General features: G+C 41.0%; 1 protein-coding gene across 1 annotated transcript in view; it reads right to left on the bottom strand.

The window, feature by feature from the left end:
- ccser1 (coiled-coil serine-rich protein 1) overlaps positions 1–24015 on the bottom strand; it is a 102891-nt gene that overhangs the window by 60367 nt on the left and 18509 nt on the right. The window contains 3 exon segments of the mRNA XM_068604909.1: positions 355–432; positions 5223–5397; positions 22060–22165. Coding sequence (XP_068461010.1) covers positions 355–432; positions 5223–5397; positions 22060–22165 — 359 coding nt within the window.

The raw sequence follows: 24015 nt of genomic DNA, 5'->3' as shown, positions 1-24015 counted from the left end.
GACAATATGGTGTCCCTCCTGCAGCTAAATTCAGTATGAATAATAAAACAATATGTATGATACCAAAATCATTCAGAGGGGGCAATTCAGGGCAAAAATGTTACTTAATCCATACAATGCCGACCAGCTTTAATAGTTGATTTTAGCATTCTCTTCCTTGGGAGACACCAAAGTTAAGTTTGGGTGTTGCTTACACTCAAATGTGTTGACAGAAGTCAATGATATTTGGTTGAAAGTTAGCTCAAACCACTCACTGAAACAGTAAACATCTCTCTTTTTCTCTCAATCAAAAACATACAAATTCAGTATCATTCATACGCATGAAGCAACACAAAATGGTCTCCTTTAGGTTACCTTAAATGGAAAGTGTTTTTCACTGCAGGGGCTGATGGGTAGAGACTGGAGGCTGCTGGCAGGACTTGTCTCTGCGCTCTGCAAAAGGCAAAAATATAAAAACAAGATGAGGCGTGTGATTTACATTGTAAGTGCTGCTTGTGGTGTGCACAGAATGATTTTTACAACTTCAGTCTTAGTTAATACTCGTCTGTCTGTAACACAATTGCAAGTATTTTTAATTATTTTTATTTGATTTGGCAAAAAAATCAACAAATAAAAGTTTGGCTACTAATTCAATAAGGAAATAAAGAGGGGGATATAATAGATTAGTTATATCCAGATAGGTACGCATTTGCGCTGCAGCGTCCTAAACGTAGTGTAGCAGTCATTGTCAACAGATTATCTGCAGGACATAGTTACATCTCAGCTGATGTGGGGTTAAAGCACCTTTGGTTCTTAAAAATGTCGGACAATTGCCTGTACAAACAGAACTTCATGTTGTAACTTTTTCACCTGGCGTCTTACAAAATGCCTGTGTTTTCTGACGCCAGCTGTAATCAGACACATTTTGGCTTTGCTCCTTGACACAGGTGTCTAGTGGGCAGAGAGAGCAAGGGCAGCTAGAGGGGGGGCCAAACCACACACAGACACACACACACACACCTGTTCATTGCATACATTCATGAGTCAAAAGTGTGCACACACATACACACACTCCTTAAAGAGAGCAGGCGCTGGTCTAAATGTCACCTGTGAGGGCTTACAATAGGACAGATGGTAAACCTGGAGAGGATAAAGTCATGTCTTCAGGCAAGACTGTTGATAATGATGTAATGCAGCATGCATTGCAATGATACATGAAAAGGATGTGAAAAGGAACACGGTACGGGAAAGTGAAGTATGAGCTCACTCCATGTTGCACACAATTTGTTTTCTGACCAGGTAGATTTCTTTTTCTTTCTGTCTTTCTTTTTTTCTTCTGCTCACTTGCAGATTGATATGCAAGCCAGGCCCTCTGTTGTTTGAGAGAGATGACGATACTCGAGATGACCGTAAAAAAAAGAAGCTGTTTTTTAGGCAAAAATCTTGAGTTTGATTTTGCATGTCTTTGGCCTAGTTCCAGGTTTTGAAGGTAGCTCCAAGAAGCATCAGAGCCCAAATCTTTGCACAGCATAAACTTGGTGGTTTATTGGTTTGGCTGACCTTTTAAAGAAGCATACCTCCCTATCAGAATTATAGGTGCGCTATGGCGTCAAGCCCTCAATGTGTCACCGGTGATCAATGCCTCTCCCCATGTGAAGAGACAGGCGCACACTCACTGACACCAAAACACCCTCTCTTTTTCCTCTAACACACACACACATTCTCTTTAAGGTCACCCCTGTCCCACAGGCCTTAACACACAACTGTCCTCACAATTAGATGTGGTTCAGTAAAAAGCCTTTCAGATTTGAAAATAGGGGAAACTGCCTGGGAGCTCTGGATTTAATGACTTGCACTACCCAGAAGCTAAATGTCTAAAGATGATGAATGGCCCAAGAAAGGAAAACAGGTTTTGTAGTTTCATACACGCCTTTAATCACATTCCCACATCAGTTAAATCAAGAAATGAAAACCTTCAAATAACTCAAGGTGCATTCGTGCAATGACCTTTCGCGTTTTATCGGAACGGAGCCCCATTAAGAAACACACTGTCATACAATTGAGTGAGTTCTTTTGAAAACACAGGGTGAATGCTTTAAATTGAAATACCAACTCTGCTCGAGTATTGCACCCTAGGCCTCAGGAGTTTTCATATAATCTGCATTTCTTAAAAAGCTGGTGTAATGCTACTGCCTTAAATGACACTATAATGAACAACAGCACTTTCGGCAACGCTTTATCATACTGACAGCGATACTTGCAACAACACTTTGCAAGCGCGCTGCTGAAAAGATTTGGTGGAGGCAGCAAGAATTGGCTGCTGCCACAAGGCAAGCAGCTGCCTCGGGGGTAGGAGTCACTGGGACGGACAGAGGGGCTGCAGGGACACTATCGGGGGCCTGGCGGTGCATGCGTGGTTATTGCAAAATCAGGCCCACAAAGACAGTGAAAAAATATATATAGGGTTGTCACAAATTCGCTAGAATACATGGCTGACATTGACAAATGGGGACCATTGTGTTAGGGAACATTAATGCACATATGGACAGTGGCATTTTAGAATCTTTCCTCCATGCAGCCAAAAGGATAAACTGCTGAGCGAGAACTAAATCGAAGATGGATGGAGTCTCGGCAGCTGCCTTAAATATGCTAATCTGACTAATATGATGCACAACAAAAACAGGAAATTATACGGTGTGATGTATTATCTGGCCTGTCGGTCATGCATGTCTTGTGTAATGATATGAATTCGTCAATGCTTTGTGTACACTCACAGTTATGTCATGGTGGGAGGGAGAGAGATGCAACTGAGAAACGTGCCTGTTATGTTCCTTTTTATCATCTTATTCATTGCGTCCACGTCTTCCTGCAAACAACTGTTGAGCTGCATTAAACTTCTGTTTCCAAACAGCTGGCTAACATGACAGATTTTAGCAGAGGCATCTAAACAGTCAAAAATATTCTCTTGTTCACCGTCTCAGGTGGCAACTAAATTAATCAAAAAGTATAATGCTCAGTGTAGCTTAAGGCAAATATCCACTTTAGTCCATGTAATTTGTATTTCCGTATTGCATTGTTGGTCAGTGATAAGGATACAGTAGTGACTGGTATAGAGCAGCACAGAGAGAGACAATGAGATTAATATTGGACGTTTGGACTTGAGCTGTGGTTTCATGACGGTTCGAGTCAATATTGTAACGTTTGCCTCTTTGTGAGCATCCCTTTGCCGTTTCAGTTTTGAGGATGAATGGAGCCGCACCATGTTACGTGTGACATACTGTATAAAGCAGAGCAGTGTTTTGCAGGACATGAGAGAGAAGATAAACTAAGGTAAATAAAGGAAAATAAAAGAAGATTGAAGCTCCAAACCCGAAGGTCAAGCAAATAAAATGCAAAGCATGCAGAGTCAACCTGCCCTCGCTGAAAAACAGATTACATCCGTTGATGGCGGGTAACTAAATGTGCAAATTAATGACACAATAGAGCAGGCAAAGAGGGCAAAGTATCCCCTCTTTCATATTCATGTTCTGCTGCTGTGTACCCTCTCGCTCTCTCTCCTAAACTACTTTCAGTCTCTCCATCACCACTCTAGTTAATGTCTCTCTCCACTAATTATTATCTTTTCATTTCATGTCTTTTTCACAGTTGTCCTGGGAGGAAAAGAGAGAAAGATGAAAAGTGACTAGAGAGGGAGAAAGTCATACATATGCCTCTGTAGACTGTAATTCACAGAGAGGTCCTTACAGCTGGCTTTGATCTTAGTTCAGATGTACTAATAGTGTGGTATTAGGGAAGGTCTGGTCACCCTTTTATGTCTTTTTGTGTATTTGTATTTGTTAGAGTCTGTCTGTATAATATTGCTGTATTTGGTAAGGGTCAGTCCCCCATGTAGATTACACGGCAACAGCAGCCAGACATTGCCAATGGATGTTCTCTCAGCTCAACTTCCAAAGCAGGAAGGGTATTATCGGCACTCCTCTTTGGTGTGTAAATGTTTCATACACTTTCAAAATATAGTAGTATTAGTATGAATATGACCACTTTCATTCCAAAACAAAACATACACAACACAATATAGTCAGCATCGCCCAACATAAACATCAAAATAACTAGTGCAATTGAAGCTGTGCTTGCACAACTTTGAAAAACTTGAAAAAAAGGCTGTTTAGGCCTCACACATTTTTTTACAAAAGAGTATTATGATCATTCTGTTCTTATGTGAACTCTAATTACGAATGGATCATAAAATCAGCAGTTGATTGAAATGTTTTACCATTATCACTGAGAATCTGCCCCGAAGTCAAGCTCTGTGCAAATTGCACCCCAAATAAAACACGTGAATCACATGGAGAGCAATTTGATGTCTTTCAAAGATTCTCAATAAATGATCAAATATAAATGTTCTTCAAGTTTAAAAGCGAGAATAGTATTATTGTTCTATTTACATTTTGGTGTAAAGTATTGGTGTAAAGTATTGTTAGAACAATTACACGACTGCACAGGGCCATCAACATGGATTCCTTAAACCTTGTGCAGCTATTGCAACGTGTCACTGGTCTACTAAGTGACCATTACAGCTAATCGTGTCTTTAATGGTGTGGATGTAATTTTATTGGTTTCCCTGCTATCACACTGAGATGGCCTCGTAGCCTGAGGTGAAACCTTAGTTTTCAGCAGGCTAAAGTATTTGAAGTATTTGAAGTGTGTGTGTGTGTGTGTGTGTGTGTGTGTGTGTGTGTGTGTGTGTGTGTGTGCGCGCGCACGCATGCGTGTGTGCGTGTGCAGATGAAGAATATGATGGCAAATGCTCAAATATGCCTCCCAGCTTCATCCACCAAATGTAGAATCTGATTAAATTTGCAAAACAAAGTGATTACAGAAACCTTTTTAAAGGCAGAAAAGCCTCCACTTTGAGATGACTTCATGGAGCTGAAATAGAGCCTATTAAAACAGGGAGTGAAGAATTTGCCAGTGGAGCACTGCACTGTTTTGGTTTCAAAAGCCAATTGCTGCATATTATTTGCTAACCCCTTACCCTTATTGGTTTAGAACTATTTAATGCATGTATAACTTCATCAAAGAAGAGTCTGTCAGTGTGGTACAAGAGGAATAACAATGCACGATGGCCTTAAATTGTGTTATTCTTGTGCTTTGTGACAGACACAGTGTCCTAATCTGAGGATAAACCCCATCTTAAGAAGATTCTGCAGGCTTGTGTCTGTGTGTGCATGTGCATATCCTACCTCCTGCAGTGTCCGTCTCAGTCTTAAAAGCATGGTTTTGACAGCAGTGCAGTCCTGCTGCATCAGCCGAAGTGGAAGGGTCTCCAGGCCCGGCGGTAAGGGCTCATCCTCCCTCCCCAAAGCGAGCCCTGAGCTCCAGTCAGCAGGCAGCAGGCTGGTCGGACGGCTGGGCTCCCTGGAGGAAAGGTAAAGTGAAGGGAGAGAAATGAAGAGATGAAACGTTAGCATGAGTCGGTGTGGAAAACTTGAGCATTGACCTGTCTTCACTGCTCCCCACTGCTCTCCACTGGCAACGAGTGGAATCTCATACATGCATTTGATCCCAGCGGCGTGGATCTCTGCTGCTTCTGTACGTCCCAATAGTTCCCAGAATCCGATGTGATAGCATGTGTGGCCGACAAAAATGCACAAACATGCTCCCACTTTTTCCAGAGCAATAATACAAATCAGCCTGCATCTCATTGCAAATAGTTATTGAATTAAAGCGTCTTTTAAATGATAATTAATAAAACAATTTAAAAAACTGTAAACAAGCGAGAGAAGAGATATTTCTACAGAGGCAGGATAAAAGAATGCGTTACAAAAGGTCAAATGGAGACATTTCCGCAGACGGTCCACACAGGACTCCCATAGATCCCCATGTTAATGAGCACTGATTTTAATAATAAGTCAGTTTTACTGTAAGATGATTGAAGATGGAGCATCAGGTAATAATTACTCACTAACAAAATAAAAGCAGATACAAATGCCGGCAGCGGAAGACGCACGTTCACACTAATGCATTCAGAGATCAAAGAAGCCAAAACACAAAAGTCCATCTTGTAATCCTGCATCTCGCTGCCATTATCAACACACAAGGATACTTCATTGTCAAGAGCTCTGATTCATTAGGGCCCATCACAGCTGTGTGATCTTGTCTGAGTGTCCTCATATTTGTATTTTTTTTAAGCAGCCCTAATGTAGTGCTTTGTATTATTTTGTCTCCACACTGATTCTTCTGCAGAAACAACACTGTGTGTGTGTGTGTGTGTGTGTGTGTGTGTGTGTGTGTGTGTGTGTGTGTGTGTGTGTGTGTGTGTGTGTGTGTGTGTGTGTGTGTGTGTGTGTGCGCGTGGGTTTGACTGTGTGTGTGCGTGTGTGTGATCTCTCAGTTGGAGGGCTGCATATCAAATACCTTTCTAATCAACAAAGCTTTTGACGTTAATCGCAGCAGACCTCCTGGCTATTTGACAGATAGAAGAGGCGGAATCTCTCCAAAAAGGGACAAGCTCATAAGTTACTGTTTCACGCCCGATTATCAGCAAGCCCCCAAACCAATGTAACTCTCCACTCCACACATGTTTGTGTCGGTGCGGGTTTGAACTCAGACACACATGCACACAAACAACAGGGGGAGATCAAACAAGGCTCTGTTTTAATTAACTGTCCCGTTTGAGAGCAGAGTCCATTAAGCAGTAAACAGGCTTCTGCAGCAGTGTGTCTTTGGGCTCTAGTGCGTGGCCTCCGTTCATCTCACCTTCAACACCTATTTAGTACGGCAGAGGACAGGCGTTGGGAGGAACTTTCAACAGGAGTTGGATTTGCGCAATGTCACAACATTATTCATATGTCTTTGGCCTCCAGCCAACAATAAAACTCAATTGAAACCCCCACAACTTAAAAAACACTGACCTCATCAATAAAAACGGTATCTTCATAGTCATTCATTGCTCAGGGCCCACTTTACTTGTTCCGTCAGTTTTAGAGATGAAATTTAACCCGAAGCATATTTTGAAATGCTTTGAATTTAAAACAAACTATTATATTCCACTAAACATAAAAACAGACTCAGAGCAAAGATCAAGCTCTTACTTTGTTACGTAGATCCAACTGTTCTAAAAGAATGATGTGGAAATTCTAAAGTTTTAATTCGGTATGTTTAATTCTGGCCGTCCAAACAGATAAAATGGAGCCGCTTGCTTTATGCTAGTTTCTGAGTCATTTTGAGTTGATATTTACGACAGTATTTGATGATTACAGGGTCGTAAAAGCTCTTTAATTTTTTTAATTACCTTTTAAGCATTAACATGTCCCCTCAGCTCATGGATATATTTAGCAATATTTCAATGCAGCAATAGGGATATAAAACCAAGTCTAAGCTGCTTAACCTTTCAGAGTCTGGTCTGGCTCATGGGTTCAAGTACTAAAGTAAAGAAACAAGTTACTTAACATGAACAGATGTCTGGTTATTTGAGGAGTAAAGTTGCAAGAGTACAACGCAATTCAAAAGTATCAGCGAGCAAATTATCCGTGGTATTTGACTTCTAAAGGATAGTTTGGGTGTTTTTTATAAACAACAATCATTCAACAAGTGTGTGGAAACAAAATGCAACCAGTCCAACGAGATGCAACACTAAAGCAAAACCAGCAGTAACATTTCCAAAGTTTCAAGAACCATAGACATTCACTTGAAGATGAAATCCATCATCCTGTCCTTTTGGGATGAATCTTTCATTAACCTGGTCATAAACCTGTGATGTGCAGTCTTAATTAAACTGATAAGATTATCGTAGCCTTTCCAATTCCACCTTAACCTTGGTAAATGCTGAAAAGTGAAACTTTATAAAAGCTGTCCGCGCCCTACACCCATTGACAACAATTAAAAAGCAAAAAAAACAGAAGTTTACCAAGAGATTAATCAAATGTGTGAATAAACCTAAGTCCTATACTTATCTGCAAAGGTGTGATATTTTAACAGTGCACAAGGAAAGAGGTGGAGTTGGGGTGGACGCGTTCCTCACATTTTTATGCCTTATTTTCAAAAGGTAATCTGAGAAAAAACAATCTGCTGTCTAAAAAACAACAAAGACAAGCAGCGAGTCAAGTTCACAGTCTGCATATCAAGGAAAGGAGGACAGGGGAGGGACGGCAGTAAAGAGAGGCACAGACGAGCAGCTCTTTATCATCAAGAGACCGTGTTCACTTTGACTGATAGGCATTTAAAGGGGAGGTGAGAGGAAATTAGATGCCTTTGGTCCCGTTGTGCTGGGAAAAAAAACTATGGTGGGGAGCATTGAGTGAGACATCAAACTCTCCAGGAAAAAAAAATGCTCCTTGAGCAAAACAAGATCATATCACTAAAATAACAATCAACATGAGCCACGCCAAAGACTTGTCACTACTGCTCCCGCGTTTCGCCCAAAACCTTTCTTCTTCCACGTCTTTTCCACCCCTTCACACTCTCTCCGTCCAAGCTCCTCTGACTTTTTTTGTTTTGATCACCTGCCCTTCGCTTATCCCCACTCATCACTTTGACAACCACTAGACTAAACCGATGCAGTACCAAAGCCCAACGTGTACCTCCTCCTCCCTCCTCCCCTTGAGATTATGCTTAGCGCCTCAGGCAAATGTCGATGAATCCTGCTGTCTTTTGAGAACAGGTGATCTTTGTCTGTCAGGAAGCCCCCCCATGCTTAAGCTGTATTCTTCGTAGCTTTTGTTCCTGCATGGCATCTCAGGTGAGAGTGAACCTGCGCCATTTAGTTCTCTGTTGCTCAAACCTGCTATCTAGGCTGGATGGATTGAGAGTAAATAAATGACATATGATCAATCAAGCACTTTTCTCTCCGACAGCTTGTGTCAGGAGGCGCAGCAGAGCCTCAACAAAGTTGTTGGGTTTTTTTTGTTCTCGCAAAGTTCTTTTTTTTTTGGTTTTGACGTCTGTGTGTTTCTCTGAGCCTGACACTCTTGCCCTTTTTCTAACTTGCACCAGGATTTCAGGTTTGGATTGTTCTTTTTACCTCTGTGGTGCAAATCAAATCCACAGAGTGACAGGAAAATGAACGGGGGAACAATGATCGTGGCAGTGCCCTTCTGCAAGGCATTTACTGTTTCAGGAGACAATAAGTGGAATATTTCTGGTGTTTTAGGGAAGAAAAAAAAATTAAATGGAAATACCACTAAATCTCAACTATGCTGTCAATTGTATTTAGCGTCGATCTACAAAATCTAAATCAATATATCTCTTATATCTCTCATATCACATCTTCATCCATCTTTAACTAATTTGTGATAGACATTTATTGTACGCTCTGGCAATATTTAGTGTGTAAAGCAGAAGTAGTTCATAGCTGCAAAGCAGGTATATGTGAAGTTTAAGAAGACAGATGGGCATGCAGAGTCCTTGACTTTGACAAGCAGCGCTGTCAGACAAGATTGACAGTTTCTTGCCCAATTACAAGATAAAACCCACCCAATTCAATAAAAAACAGCCCAAAACATTACCTCTTAAAACTGTAACATGCGCAACAGAAAACAGGAGCATGCAAAGCCTCACATATGCATCAAACAAACAAATAACATGTCAGATAAATAGGCTCTCAACCCAAACCGTGAGCAGTCAGACAACCAAACAGTCAAATTGCCTCGTCAGTGATGATGACGCCAAGGCAAGACGCTTCTACCTTATCCCTAATAATGAAGGTTGAAATATTGAAATATTGTTTTCAGAATATTTTAAAAACGCCACAAAATGTTGACAAAAGCTGTCAAAATTGTGTCTCCTTTCCGTACATAATCGAAAGCAGCCCAACAGGGCGGAAATCAGCCCAGTCTGCTCATTCTCTATGGGAAGTCGGTTTTACTATATTTACATGATCGCAGAGGACCGAAAAAAATATATGTATACCTTAATTCAGCAGAAATCAATGGAGATGGATATCTCTAGAACTGATGGAAACCCGGTTTCGATGAGGATGGAATAAAACCGAGCTACTGTTTTGGTGACAGCAGCATTTGCAAAGACTTCCAAGCTCCTACTGCGAGCACAACAAGCGAATCGACATGCAAGTCAGTCCCACTAAGGCGAGTGCTAATTTAATACCTGGAAGCCAGAAGGCCCGCTTGCGGGTTCCCGGTCCGCTAGGACAGTGAGTTGTGTATGAGACGAGGATTTATAGACAGCGCCGCCTCCTCTCACTCCCTCACAGCGCAATATTCTCGTCACTTGTCTCGTTCGCTCCCGTTAAGATCATTTGCGGGTCATTGTGTCTTCGAACACGGGTCCCATCTCGTTTGGCGCGGTTTGAGGTTGTGACTTTTTTTGCCATGTCATTATTATTCATATCTATAAAAACAGTGTGTTTATGATTGAATTGTTTACTGGACCACAACATTGTTTACAAGAGCAACATCCTGTGGAAAACAATGGCCGTGTTATATTTAGGCTATATTTATCCTATCTAAAGCCCTCATATTTTTTCTCTTGGTATTGAGAAATAAAAGATCAATATTGTTCAATGTATTGTATCGAAGTTACAAATTAAAGTATGATGACGTTCCTATTGTATAGGACTGAACAAAAAAACACATGTTAGGGGACTCAAAAGTGTTTCTGCAAAAGTATTTAAGTGTTAGTATGTCTCTTCCTGAATTAGTAATTCATTTGAATGTTGGAGACTAGAAATTGCTTAGAAAATATAATGTTAAATAGGATATTTTTTCATTTGTAAATGAACCACTTATTAAAATGTGTACATCCGGATGTTGCAATAACACCATACTGGTATCACCGAAAAGCCAATAGCCAGGATTTAGCAGAAACATCAGAGAGAGAGATTCTTCTTCTTCGTCTTCTTCTTCTTCGTCTTCGTCTTCTTCTTTAATGTGTCCTAAATACTTAATGTTGATTGTATTGCTGCAGACAATCGGTTTCTTCCCAGCATGTACATTGTGATTCAAGCGTTCAAGAGAGAGTCGCCATGAGAACCCAACAGTGGAGCGAAAGAAAGAAACTGCATCCGGACATCTCATGTTTCCGGCCTGGTGGTTGTTGGTGTGCACTGCAGCTCCTCCTGAATCCCTTCACTGCCAACGCAGCATTACTGTCATGTCCGTTGAAACAAGTTGCATCTGTTAGGTCAGTGATGGAGACTTGCTGTCACACTGTCTGTACAATATAAATCCGTTGCACCGAACTCGCACCAAAATGTGACGTCTAAACCGAGGTAGCAACTGGACCGTGGGGTTTTTGTGTACCGTCACGGCCCTAGCAGTTACGGAGGAGATAAAGTTGTTTTCCAGCTAGGCACAAGTATCATTTACAGGTAATTAACCCATACGTATGTGGAAGAGCAAACACACACCCACACACAAAACACCAGGAAGTGCACGGCACAGTCGAAGACAAGTCTGTTCAGGGATGATAGATGTTATACAGGCAGGGAGGCCGTTCCTCTACTCAGGGTCATCTGTCTTTTCACTGTCATGAGCCGATAGCCCGACACGCTCACTCTATTTCTCTTTTTTTACAACTCGCTCTCTCTCACGTGCACACTCGCACGCACACTGCACCTCTGAACAGGTTATATGTGTAAGTGAGTGCCGGCAACAGGACTTTGTGATAGGAGTCAATTAGAAGATAACGCACATGGACAAAGTCCTAATTTGAATTTATATAGATGTAGTTTTACACCAGCTGGTGGAGGAAACTGGTACAGCATGGCCTGTGAGTGTGAGGCTACAGTAATTACAACTGAATACATGGATTAGAGTGCAATTAAATGTTTTCACAGCGATGTTTCTCTTTTAAGTCTTTAAGTCAGTAATTAAACAAAGGAAAGAAAAAGTAAATAGAGGAAGGATTGTGAAAAACTTCCCTTTCCTTACTGTTGTACTCCGTCAAATCCTCACAGTGCATCTTATCTTCTGGTCTCCTCGTGACTTTTTCTTTTTTCCTGGTCAATCATCTCTCTTTTCCATATCTTTTCAATATGTAATTCATTCTTGATTGTCGTCCTCTCGCTTAAACTCTCCTCTCCATCCTTCTGATTCACCCTTGCCTCTCAGAAGCCATTTCTCAATGGCAGCGTTAGCAGTGATCCATTACACCGTCCTCAAAAAGCCAATTATCGGCCGTTTTATGACTTTCATTATTTTACCACTCCCACAGTGTTTTATTACTGGGCTGCTGGCTTCCAGCAGTGTCACATACCTGTGCATCCACACAAGCAATAAACAACACATGCATGCACACACACGCACAAACGCACACACATGCACACACGCACAGAGATACACACACTTAAGATGTCTATATTTCCATAATGTTCAGTTTGCATATGAAGTGACAAATAATGACTGCCAGTCAAACACATGATGGCTGATTGAAGTGCATCATTTAGCAGCAGTGAAGAGGGGTGGGCTGCACCCTTGTCAATCAGCGATATGAAAACCACATTTCAAGAATAATGACGCAAAATGACATTTTAACGCTGAGACACGGCTTGGAAGATGGTCTCCTGTGCTCACTTTTACCTCATTACATGTTTTACTGACGAAAAGAAACACATTTTTGGGGACAATCTGGTACGTGTGCATGTGTAATGCGAACATCTGTGTGTCATGTGTGCATTCGAGTGCATGCACAAGCGAAGTAGAAGTATAATAAGTAACAGTTTTACCGCAGCTATCGGAGAACGATTTGTCACTCCTTTCCATCTGACAGACACCGCGTGCTCATCTGCATTCAGCACCTGAGGCTACGGATGTTTAATGCTGCCATTAAACTCATCTCCGTACATAAAGTGCATCTGTGACTAAAGAGTGAGCACAAGCCAAGCTCCAGGCTGTGAATCTAATGGCGAAAAAGAGGGGGAATATAAAACAAATTTTATATGGCAGGGGTAACTTTCTGATTAACCTAATTGTCCTTTTCTGCTTTACCTTGCACTCTAAATATGCACTTTTTTTTTTGGCAGAAGAATTATGTGCCTCGTGCCTCATTTTTCTTTAATCTTTACTCTCCTCCTGCCTCTCACTCTATTTGTCCCTCTCTAACTTGTTATCAGTGACCTTCTGACACTGGTTTCAACGTCTGTGAGTGTAATATTGTTAATCTCGTGCAAAAAAGACCACCACGCTAGCTGTTTGTTGAGGAGCGACCATGGGAAGTTATCAGTACACACTTGCACTAATTACAATCAAAACATATTGTTGAGTTCACAAAGTCCACGACTAAGAGTGACTACACAAGGAAATCTTACACTTTACTTGTTTGGCGTGTATATATGCAAGCGTCGTAGCATTTATTTTACTCTTTAAGGATGTTTGTCGCCGCTTATTCAAAAGTAATCCTGCCTGTTTTCAATTTCAACAATGATAATGGATTGTAAAAGCATGAACGCCAAAGGTGACAATAGATCACAAAAGCAACCACTGGTTGACTGAAGCTGAAATTTCTTTTTATAATCTCAAATCAACAAAGCCATGTTAAAAAATGCTAATACCCCACCAAAAGGGAATTATTATTTTGAGGGCACATTAACTGTTCCATATATTCTATTCATACCTGAAGGACATGATAATTGTATGTTATTTTATTCGAACGCTATGATAATAAAGGACCAGAATTTTAATAACCTTATAATGTGTTTGTGATTGTGTTTATTCAAGAAGCCTCAGCCTCATTATACTCCGCTTGACCCTGCAGCTACAAGCAGCACAATGTGCTCAGGTGAGACTTGCAAAAGGAAGTAAGACCAGAAAGATCACACGCACGCACACGCACACGCACACACACACACATACCCTGCCTGAATAGAGGGCCGTCACAACTGCATGTAGCAATAATAACAATGCATTTATGGCTTAAATTGATTCCAGTTGTTATGCTGTCGATCCAACAGTACTGTCTGGTTCAGATTGCAATAACAATAGTAAAAATAAAATAACAATCCTCATAATTGTTAGTTTCTTTCTGACCAGTGTAAAGAGAATCCTCAGATCCATCCCATCTTCTGAACTCCTTTGTGCCTGTATCAGTTGGAGTTTCAAACAGTAGCCTAAAGTACACAGGCTGTACTGTGGAACAAAAACTACAAACTGATTGATACCTTGGGGTGGTAATGTTTGTATTTGTATTACCTGTATTGCCTTTTTCTGTACTCTTACATGTCTTTTGTTTGCTTGTGTTCTTTTGTCCGTGTTGACGGTTATAGCTTTGTAGCGAGAGTCAAATTTCCCCACGGGGACAAGAGCGTGTATATCTGTCTGTCTATCATTATTAATGTGGGTTTTCTGGAGCAAACAGTGAAGAGAAAACCCGGGGCGGGTCTGTACACGTAAGGGCATTGCAAATTCCCATTCTGGGATATGTATTTCGGTAAGCGGGGCAAACATAGCGTGTTGCTAATGTTTTATGATGACGGTCTGTAACAACATCAACAACATTACAATAAATTGAAATGCTTCTCTCTCCTGTCCTCACCTCATTTCCTATCATCACTTTCAGCCCGCCTAATCTCAGAGGCATTGTTTAAGATGAGTCGTAATTCAGATTGGTATCTTGTTGTGGCACTTTTGTCACCACCTTGACAGAATCATATAACCCCTGAGCAGAAGTTTTCATACTGAATCGCAGGATACAGGGTGTACAGAGATCCTGCACATGCAACTTCATTATGACAGAATGCACGCAGGTTAGATCCATGACAAGTGTCGACAATTTATATTCCCATTAACAGCAAATTAATTAATACATGCAAACCAGTATCCCCCTTATATGGATCTTTGGAGAGTTAATCATAATGCTCACCATATCTATCGACCTCACTGACTGGAGAGTGCGCGGAGGTACGTAGACAGGCTGGTAGACTATCCAGAAGGAGATTGGCAGGCTTATTACAGGCCTGCGTCAGGGCATTTAATATATTGATTGCAACAAATATAACAAAAATGCTTTTAAAGGAAATTGACAACCCTCGATGTAAATGAAATGAAAAGGTGCCACAGTACCAGGAATAAACTCCCATAATGCAAGATTTTAAAGCTGTATGCTCCTCATGTGCATTGGCAGTCCTGCAATGTGCTGTATATTTATGTATAGGAGACATTTGGGAGCAGCATATGAATATGGTGAAATTGTACAACATCCCTGTGACAACAAGTCTTCAGGATTCTGTGCACAGTCACTGAATCTAGCTGTGGTCAAGAAATTGTTCCAGCAGGTTACTCCCTGAACCACAAGTGATTATTTTTAGATCTCTGTTCTGAGCCGGACATGCTGTTGGTCCCGGGTTGCAGTCTTTATCCTAAGCTATAGGATAAACATCTCTCCACTTGGTGCACAGCTATGAGAGTGATATCAATCTCATCACCCAACTCTTGTAAAGATAGCGTACGTATTTAAAGTTGAAATAATCATTTTAACTTGACACTAACTTCTAACTTATTTCAATGGAGGGCTCTGACTCAAAAGGGCAACGTTAAATGATTACTTCTCTACAGAAGCTTTCTCTTTCAGAGCAAAGTTCTTTTCAGTGACGTTGAGGTTAGCTGCCACAGGCAGCTACTAAGCCCAAAGATGAATAAGAGCAGTTCAATAAGAAACAAATTTTCAAGGGAAATATTCGCTAAGTATGCTTTTTTTTTGTCAGCAATAGTAGAAGGAATGCATTTGAGAAAGCAACAAATAGGGTTGGATACATCTTAATGTTTTACTGCAGAATGCAAATGTTAGCATTTTCAGTACACTTTCTTAGAACCACGCTCCAATCTCAGCATGCTGTATCAAAAAATATGTTAAAGATCAACAAACAGCATGCTGTGGTCCACAAAAAAAAGAGACAAGTTAAAAAAAAAAACAAGAGGCGGACAATTCATTAAGAGCCAAAAACAAAAGAGCGGCACTGTCTTTGTTTTTCAAAAAACATCCACACGCGACAAAATGATATGACAGTTCAGGAAAACACCCACAAACACACAGATACACCCACAAACACATGTCATGTCTTGCAATCTGGTAACAAAAGAGTGATTCCTTTCATATCAGGAACAGACCACTAAGCAATGGAAAGCAAAGGAATAACTTATTCATTGCCAACGTGATGTTTTTCTTTGCAATACAAATCTGAACAGCAAGTTCCCACTCGAAACAGGAGTGAAAGAATGGAAGCCAACTCTAATTAGTCTCCCTTTATTTAATAAACCCAATTGACTGATGGAAAACAGAAGAGGACTACGAGTCACAACACACGCAGACTACAAGATTTTAAACATGTTTGGTCTAATAGGCTGGTGTGAACATTCAAGCAAAGAGCCATATTTCCTCTGAGGCTTCACAGGAAGATGATATTTGTGCGCTCGGCCTGTAAACTAATAAAAAAGGCATGTCAGGAACATAGAAAAATAACCAACCCATTTCCTTTGAAACCAGGGCTCGGCAGTAGGGGTTGCCCCAGTGTGCTGTGGGCCCCCACTTGAGAAATTGGCATGTAATTGTCGATTGTCAGCAGTGGCAATGTTTAATTAGTGACATTCAAAAGTTGTTACAGTCACAGAAAGAGACAATACTGCAAATGATAGTGCTGCCTGTGCATTGGTGTGCGTATACTTGCATGTGCAGAGACATCTGTTTTAGAGACAATAAGTAGGGAAGTAAATTAAGTTGTTTGACTGTGCAAAGACCATCTAACCCGTCACCATCACGAACAAATGCAAATTGATTCAACTGACAGAGGACCTGATTATCATGACGGGAGAAAAAAAAGGGAGGGTGGGGGCTGTTAAGTCTTAGGAGGCAAAGCATCTCACATGTCATATGTGTTCTACATGCTTTGCAGCATAATTGTCATGTACATATCAAACATGAATTATTTAGCGGTATCTTAATCACACGAAAATATTAGGTGACTAAAAATGGCAAACAATATTTTAAGTTTTGAGTGAGTGCTGAGCCCTGGATGTATGTGTAAAACAGTTCAAAACCTGCAGATTAATACAAGATAAAAGACTGAGTTTTGTTCCCACTTGTTGGATTAATAAATTCTGCATCATTATATTCCAGCAAATTGAACAGAGGGAGGAAAATTGACTCTGTGTTCCCTCGTACTCCGTCTGTGTGCTGTGTGTGCTTGTGTGTCTGAAAATCATGCTGCAGTGCATTTTATCTGTCCCCAGCTCTTCTCCAAGGCTCAGCTGGATTCTTTATGCTTGTCTATTTTTATAAATGTGCATGTGTGCATATGAGTGAAGGTTTGAAAGAGTGTGACTTGACGTAGGAGGATTTTTTGCTGAAGTCAGGTGGGATTAGGCCACAATTTGGCTGATATACTTCATGAATCATATTAACATTAAACACATTTGTTCCCCTGTTCACGTGTGTGTGAGAGAAAATTTCGTATAATCACGGATTATATGTCTCGGTGGGGGACCGTGCACCATATCTACTCAAATGTGAGCGGAGGGTGTCTTATTGAATCACAGGACAGCTTCTCTACACGTCTCTTTGCTGCTGAGCACTGTTTAAGTCCCCAACTAACTCAAGTACAACAAGTGATTCTGTTTCAACCGCCCCCGAGCTACAAAGTGGAAGTGACCTTGTATAGCTTGAGGCATGTGGCAGGGTGTCTATTGTATTTTGTTAGTGTACTTTAAAAAACCTGTTAAAAGAGGATTCTCACTTTTGGGATTATTATTAGGAGAGACAATATAATAACTTAAATAAAGTCATCTTTAATTAACTTTTATTTGGGTAGAATTGGGATATGTTTGTTTGTTTTTTCTTCTAATAAGTGTTGTCGTGCCGATGCATAAGCACGTTAATATATTATAAGTGCAGATAAATCCTCAGATCTAAAGTGTGTCCACCGCATATTAACGAAGAAGGACACGTCTGAGCGTCTGCATGTCGTCTCCTCTGATTAAGAGCAATGAAAAAGAAAAAAGAGAAAGAAAAGAAAAGAAGACGGGACGAGGGGGAAACTCAACAGGCAGACTGCTGTTACCATAGCAACAGGCCAGCTGTACTGCAACTGTCAAAATTGCATTTCTTCTGTCTTTTTCTATAGGAGAGACGAGGGACAAGTCGATGTCTTAACACTAGACATTAAGATATACCACGCATGCTAATCATCAGTATTCACCTCTTAATGCGTCTTCCTCCCTCCTCTTCCACCAACTAACAGGCGGAGGCAGACTCATCATTGTCATTCAGTGAAGATGAGCAACATTATCGAGAGGAAGTGCACTGACAAGGGCTTTACGTAACAAAGCACACGAGCTGATGCCAAAAAAAAAAAAAAAGTATTTTTGGCCCACCTACATTCTGTCAGTGTGTAGCCCATGACACTTCGATAAATTGTATTCATTTGCTACGGCGTTAAATGTGAATTAGAAAGCAACACTGCCGCACTTTTTGATTAAATAAATTCAACCCTTATCTGATTTATACAAAAAAAAGGTTTAGTATGAATCTACTGCAAAGCCATCGCAGTGGAAACATCTGGATCAGTCAATTATTCGTCGCATGAGAGAAACACATTTCATTGACATACCGTGAGTCCAATGATCTTAAAGATAATCAGCATAATAATCAATAATGTGCTGATTATCAGCCCGAGAAAGATCTAAAGTGGTATCACTAAACTTCATACTCCACGCTCTCTATATTCTCACTCTTTTAGTTTTTTAGAAAGCTGTGGATGACTAGAGGACAATTCTATATTATTGTTATTGTTTCCAGTCTTTTATTTCTCCAGAACTATCCTTCCATCTCCCCCCTGTCTGTCTTCCCCTTTACAAACTGACTATATGCCACTTTAAAGAAATGCAAACTAATATTTAACACTTGGCGTTTACTGCTATAGCTTTGTTATTGAGGCATTACTTTTTACAAAGTAACACACACACAACTAAACGCTCGCCATCAAAATCATCCAACTGTCATACATCAAAGACGAAGTGTGTGTGCAAGACTGACTGAGGCTGTGTGTGTGTGTGTGTGTGTGTGTGTGTGTGTGTGTGTGTGTGTGTGTGTGTGTGTGTGTGTGTGTGTGTGTGGGGCAGATGTTCTGTTGTGCAGCCTGTCAGACAGCCAGCAGTATTCTGCAGCTGATACTCTCTCTGGACAGGCTGACTGACTGACAGGTATATGTGTGTGTGTGTGTGTGTGTGTGTGTGTGTGTGTGTGTCTGTGTGTGTGTGTGTGTGTGTGTGTGTGTGTGTGTGTGTGTGTGTGTTTGTGTTTGTATTTTCTTGTGTGTGAATAGTTGGGAGCTAGCTTTTGCCTCCAGCAAATCAATGTCCCCTTAAGGGAATGTGGAACCTGAGACAAAGAGCGAGAGAAGCTGAGAAAGAAAGAGCAAGCCCAGGGCAAACACATTTTGCTCTCTTTCCCCTCTCCAATCTCTTCCCTCACAGACTGCACATTTCCCAGTAAAGTCTGTGTGAACCATTCCCCAAGAAGAAATCAGTGCATATGTTGATTTATCACTGTGGGAAATTAACCAGTGCCAGCAGCCTTATGTTGATCTGGTTAAGAAACGCGGGCAAATCCGATTTGTTTGTCAAATCAGATCTTTGAGACAGACTGTCCGCACTGTTGTTTGCAAGTGATCAGATTGGATTTGTATGTCCAGACAGCACAAATCTGCATGCTGTGGTAACAATGTTTGTTGTGTCACTACTTTATATTTCAATGTGTAGCAAGAGGTGTCATGCCATCCCTGAAATACTGGTGGGTATTTATGTATCGATAGGTGACGCAAAAGACAATTTGAGTGTCCGGACTGAGAACAAAATGTAAAAATCACAATTGGAATAGCATTCCAAACCACCACATTTGGAGGTGGTTTGGATCCGATTTGCAAAAATCTCATTTCACGCGGTTTGTAGATGTCCAGACTTACAATACAATCTGGATATGCCAAGCAGTCTGAACAAGGCCTGATACCAGGCTCCATTTTGGAACCTTTTGTTTCCAGAGTTAGAGCACGTTTACTGGCAGAGATTCCCATGGTTATTGAAATCGAAAGAAAGAGACGTCTGAAAGTCGATCTAAGCCTCAAAGGTGTGATTTGTTATGGAAGTGTCGCCGCTCTTTCCATCCAGACATTTTTTTCTGAGGTTGCTCTCCCTTGCTGTGGTGAAGTTGCCTGAACATACACTTCTCCCGAAGCCCACTATATCGTATCACTGTCAGGAGCACACACACTAAGAAATTGTGTCATCTGCCTACAGTTTTGTAGGCCTGAGTTATTCTGGAGTTAGAGGATAAAGACTTTAGTGCAGTCTGTTGGGTTGTTAGAGGTGGAATATAAAAGAGGAACTAATTACGTCCTCACTCAGGCATACCATGATTTAAATGTGAATTAGCTGCATACCTTTTTAGCCACACGAGCAGCTTCGCTCTGGGAATGGTCCGTCTGGACTGAAATACTGTATCTCTATTAGGTTGGAGTGACCTGAAAATGCATTTTCCCCCTGAGGTTGAAAAATAACTTTGGAGAAGCGCTCAAACAATTTGTTATCTCACCAACTACTGGATACCGGATTTGGTCCAATATGAGTCTAAGAGTGATTGGTCATCTCTGAACAGCACTACAGAATAAGGTATGTAAAGCTACACAGCTAATGTAGGGATTCCAGGCCTATGCCCTCTTCCATTAATTAATTCATTCATTGATCTCCTTAATGGGATACTATGATAATACACTATCTGTAATTGGATGGAAAGGGAGGGCCCCGTCTCCTCATATTCTGGCCTGAATCGCAATGCTGAAGTCCAGACAAAGTCAATCAAACAGAAGAAAACATAAATGGCATTTTAGCCTTCACCTTGTATACAGAAAGGATGAATGCAAATATGTGTGTGTTTGAGCATCTTCACAAGACAAGTGGGACTTCAGTAAAAAAGGAAACAACCAATGACCTGTCTGACAAAAACCTTGGATGGGTTGAAAAGGTTGATTCCCAGCGTGATGCATGATTCACTGAGACTGTCTAGACAGAGAAAATGTATCTTTTTTCAGTGCAATATTCAAAGACTGTGAGAAGAGTTAAAAAAAACTAAAAAATCTTTTCAGAAAGAAAAGAAGCCAAGGCTATGTCTAGTGTCTCAATGGTGTAGTATAAATCCTTCAAACTCTACTTCAAAACCACTCGCATAAGTTGACCTGCACTCTCTACAAACAGAGAAGCTCATAGTCAGTTTAATTGGGGGAAAACGTGGATAGACAGATACATATGGAGGCGAGCAGAAATAAAATACATTCAAATCAGGGAGAAGCGAGAGGAGCCATGAGAGTATAATCACCTGCTTGTCAGACATGTTAGACGATACCACTGGTGATACAACTCCTTTTTACACGTTGGCTCCATAAAACCCAATAAGCGGCACTGTGGGTGTGTACGTGTGTATGAGTGCACCTATCCCGATTCCTGAGCCTGAAGAAGATACATGTGGCCAAATCAAATCAGATGTGGAACCGTCCTTGCCAGTGGTACTCATGCAAACAAACAGAAACTCTAAGGTTCTCCTTCAGCCACAAGCTGCTGCTGGAAGAAAGAGGAGTACAAAAAGACAGCTTATATTCATTCAAAGATTATTTATTTATTTATTTACCCTCTGTCTTTCTGTGCTAGAATCCCATCTCATCTCCATGGGAGGCAAAGACATAAAACGCTTGTGACGCATTTACGAACAACATTCAAGCTCAGCAAATCCTAGAATAGAGAGCGACCCTCTCCCTCTCTCTTTTGCTTACTAGTGATGTAAAAAAAAGCTATATTATTGCTACAATGTACTAAAATAAATACTGTTAGGAGGTTAAATGCTTCTGTGGACAAGTGGGCATGAAAGAAGGTTTTCGAGCATCCTTCCATATGTGCCAATTGCACGTGATTGAATCTTGTTTGAAGCTGGCCAATACCAGACCCCACACACATGCACAGGCACACACATACATACTTAATTTGCTTTGTTAGATTGCAAGGCAAGTACACTGACCGCTTTTTTGCATTTGTTGCCCATTCACCCCATAGCTACACAACACAGTATATTGATAAAGATATCCGCATTTACCTCTGATTGTTTTCTCTCCCTGGGATGCGATCTCCTGATGGGTCCATGGGGGAGGGAAGCAGGTTGAGACAAGAGGCCAAGGACTGGCTTGAGTCTTCTCTGGACACTGTGCGCACACCCAAACACACATATCGTCATTATATGACATTGATTTTTCTCATCTCAATTGACAGCTAAAATGTGCCAAAGTACCTCACCTGATAACATAGATTACTCATCAAAAATAACAACCGTCTACGGTTCCTACCAAATTAAATTTGCGCTATAAAACACCACTAATGTCACCAAGTAGCTTATTAAAATTCAGTACTGATAGGTTTGTGTAATGACAACACCATTAGTTGTTTTAAAACACCATATGTCTACTTTAAATGGCACATTGGACAGAGCATTGGGAAAGAGTCTGGAATATAAACTGGTGGGCAAAGCCAAGCTGTGGCATTTCCTCATGTCTTTGAAAAGGTCTCGTTGTCTCTCTCTTTCTGTCCTCGTCTGATTCCACAGGGCATAAGTCACAGTTGGATTAGAAACACAAAGCCCTGCTGCTGAACACTGCTGGCCATAAATTGCTATGAAACTGCTTCTTTTTAATAAAGGCTTCAACTAGCCACCTGGGAGGGGTAAAAGGAGTAGCAAGGAGAGTGTGTGGGATGGGTGTGTGTGTGTGTCTAGTCGTATGCGTTCGCCTGTGTATATCTTTGTATGTATGTGTGCATGTATCTGATCCGTTTGCTGGTTGTGTATACTGCCTGAAGAAGTGTGTTCAGGTGTGTGTGAGTACTTAAATTAGTCCCTTTAATTTGGGGGGGTGTAAAGAACCTTCTTTCCGCATCGCCAGCACAAAGTCGAAGTCTCTTGACTTCATGAGAACAATTCATCAAACCCTTCAATTTCAGTGCGACAGTCTGCAAAACATGAGGTCTAATGACTGAGCATGCACACTTGTGTGAGAGTGTGTGTCTATTAATGATGGTGGCTCTTTTAGCTCTGCACCAGCCGGTGCCTTAAGAGGGGATTCAAATCTGTGTGTGTGGTTGTGTGAATGCAAAGCCACCCTCCCTAGCGAACCGCTCAAATCCCCATAAGCAAAGGAAATTCAGTTTATTAGGTCTGGCGCTTCTGTTGTAATCTCTACTCCATAGTGCTGCTGAGCATTTTACTTTATTTGATTGCGACTGTAATATTCTGCAAGTCCACCTGGGACTTGTAGCCTAGAGTTAAGATAGGTAAATATAACTTTGCACTTCTATACAGTTTGACTGTGTGAACTGTGGGATAAGAATCAAAGCTAGACATGCTCACACATGATGAGAATCAAGCGTGTACATTTGCAAGAGAGTAGATTAACCCCGTCTCCATATTTACAGTCAGACATGTCGTCCCCGTGTCTGAGAAGCACAGAAATGAAAGGTAATCACATTTCAAGCTCATGTTAACCCAGATGAGTCATATTCATGGATCATACAAAGCAGTTTGGTGTGCATTATCCGAGGAAAACATTTGCAATCTGACATATAATCATTGCTAATAGTATTTGCAAGAGCTTGTAATTGTGCTAAATTACCATAATGCTCCTGCAAGGAATGACTCAATAAGAATAGTGCTTGCAAATGCAATCAATCACTTCACTACGTCTACTCACAACAGTGAAATAGTGAATTCCCTCTTAAGACACAACTAAGTTAGGAATTTGCACATGAATGTGTAAAGAAGAAGTCCCTCTTAATGTGTTCACTTGCATTGTGCGCACAGCCAACCAGCACACTGTGTTTGGCCCTGCATGCTGCACTGTGGCAGAATAAAAGCAATAAGTCTCCTCTGACAGTCACTTTTCAACCATGAGGTTTTTTTTTAGGAGGAGTGTGACTTAAATGCCAAAACAACAAAAGGAGATGAATTGCTGTAAATGAGGCAGCTACATCAAAGCCGTGGCATATGTTAAAAGAAACAGGGAGA

The sequence above is a fragment of the Clinocottus analis genome, unplaced genomic scaffold, assembly GCF_023055335.1.
Source record: "Clinocottus analis isolate CAN_PGR_092001 unplaced genomic scaffold, fCliAna1.0.p SCAF_7, whole genome shotgun sequence".
NCBI lineage: Eukaryota > Metazoa > Chordata > Actinopteri > Perciformes > Cottidae > Clinocottus > Clinocottus analis.
This window is presented reverse-complemented; position numbering and strand designations above follow the sequence as displayed.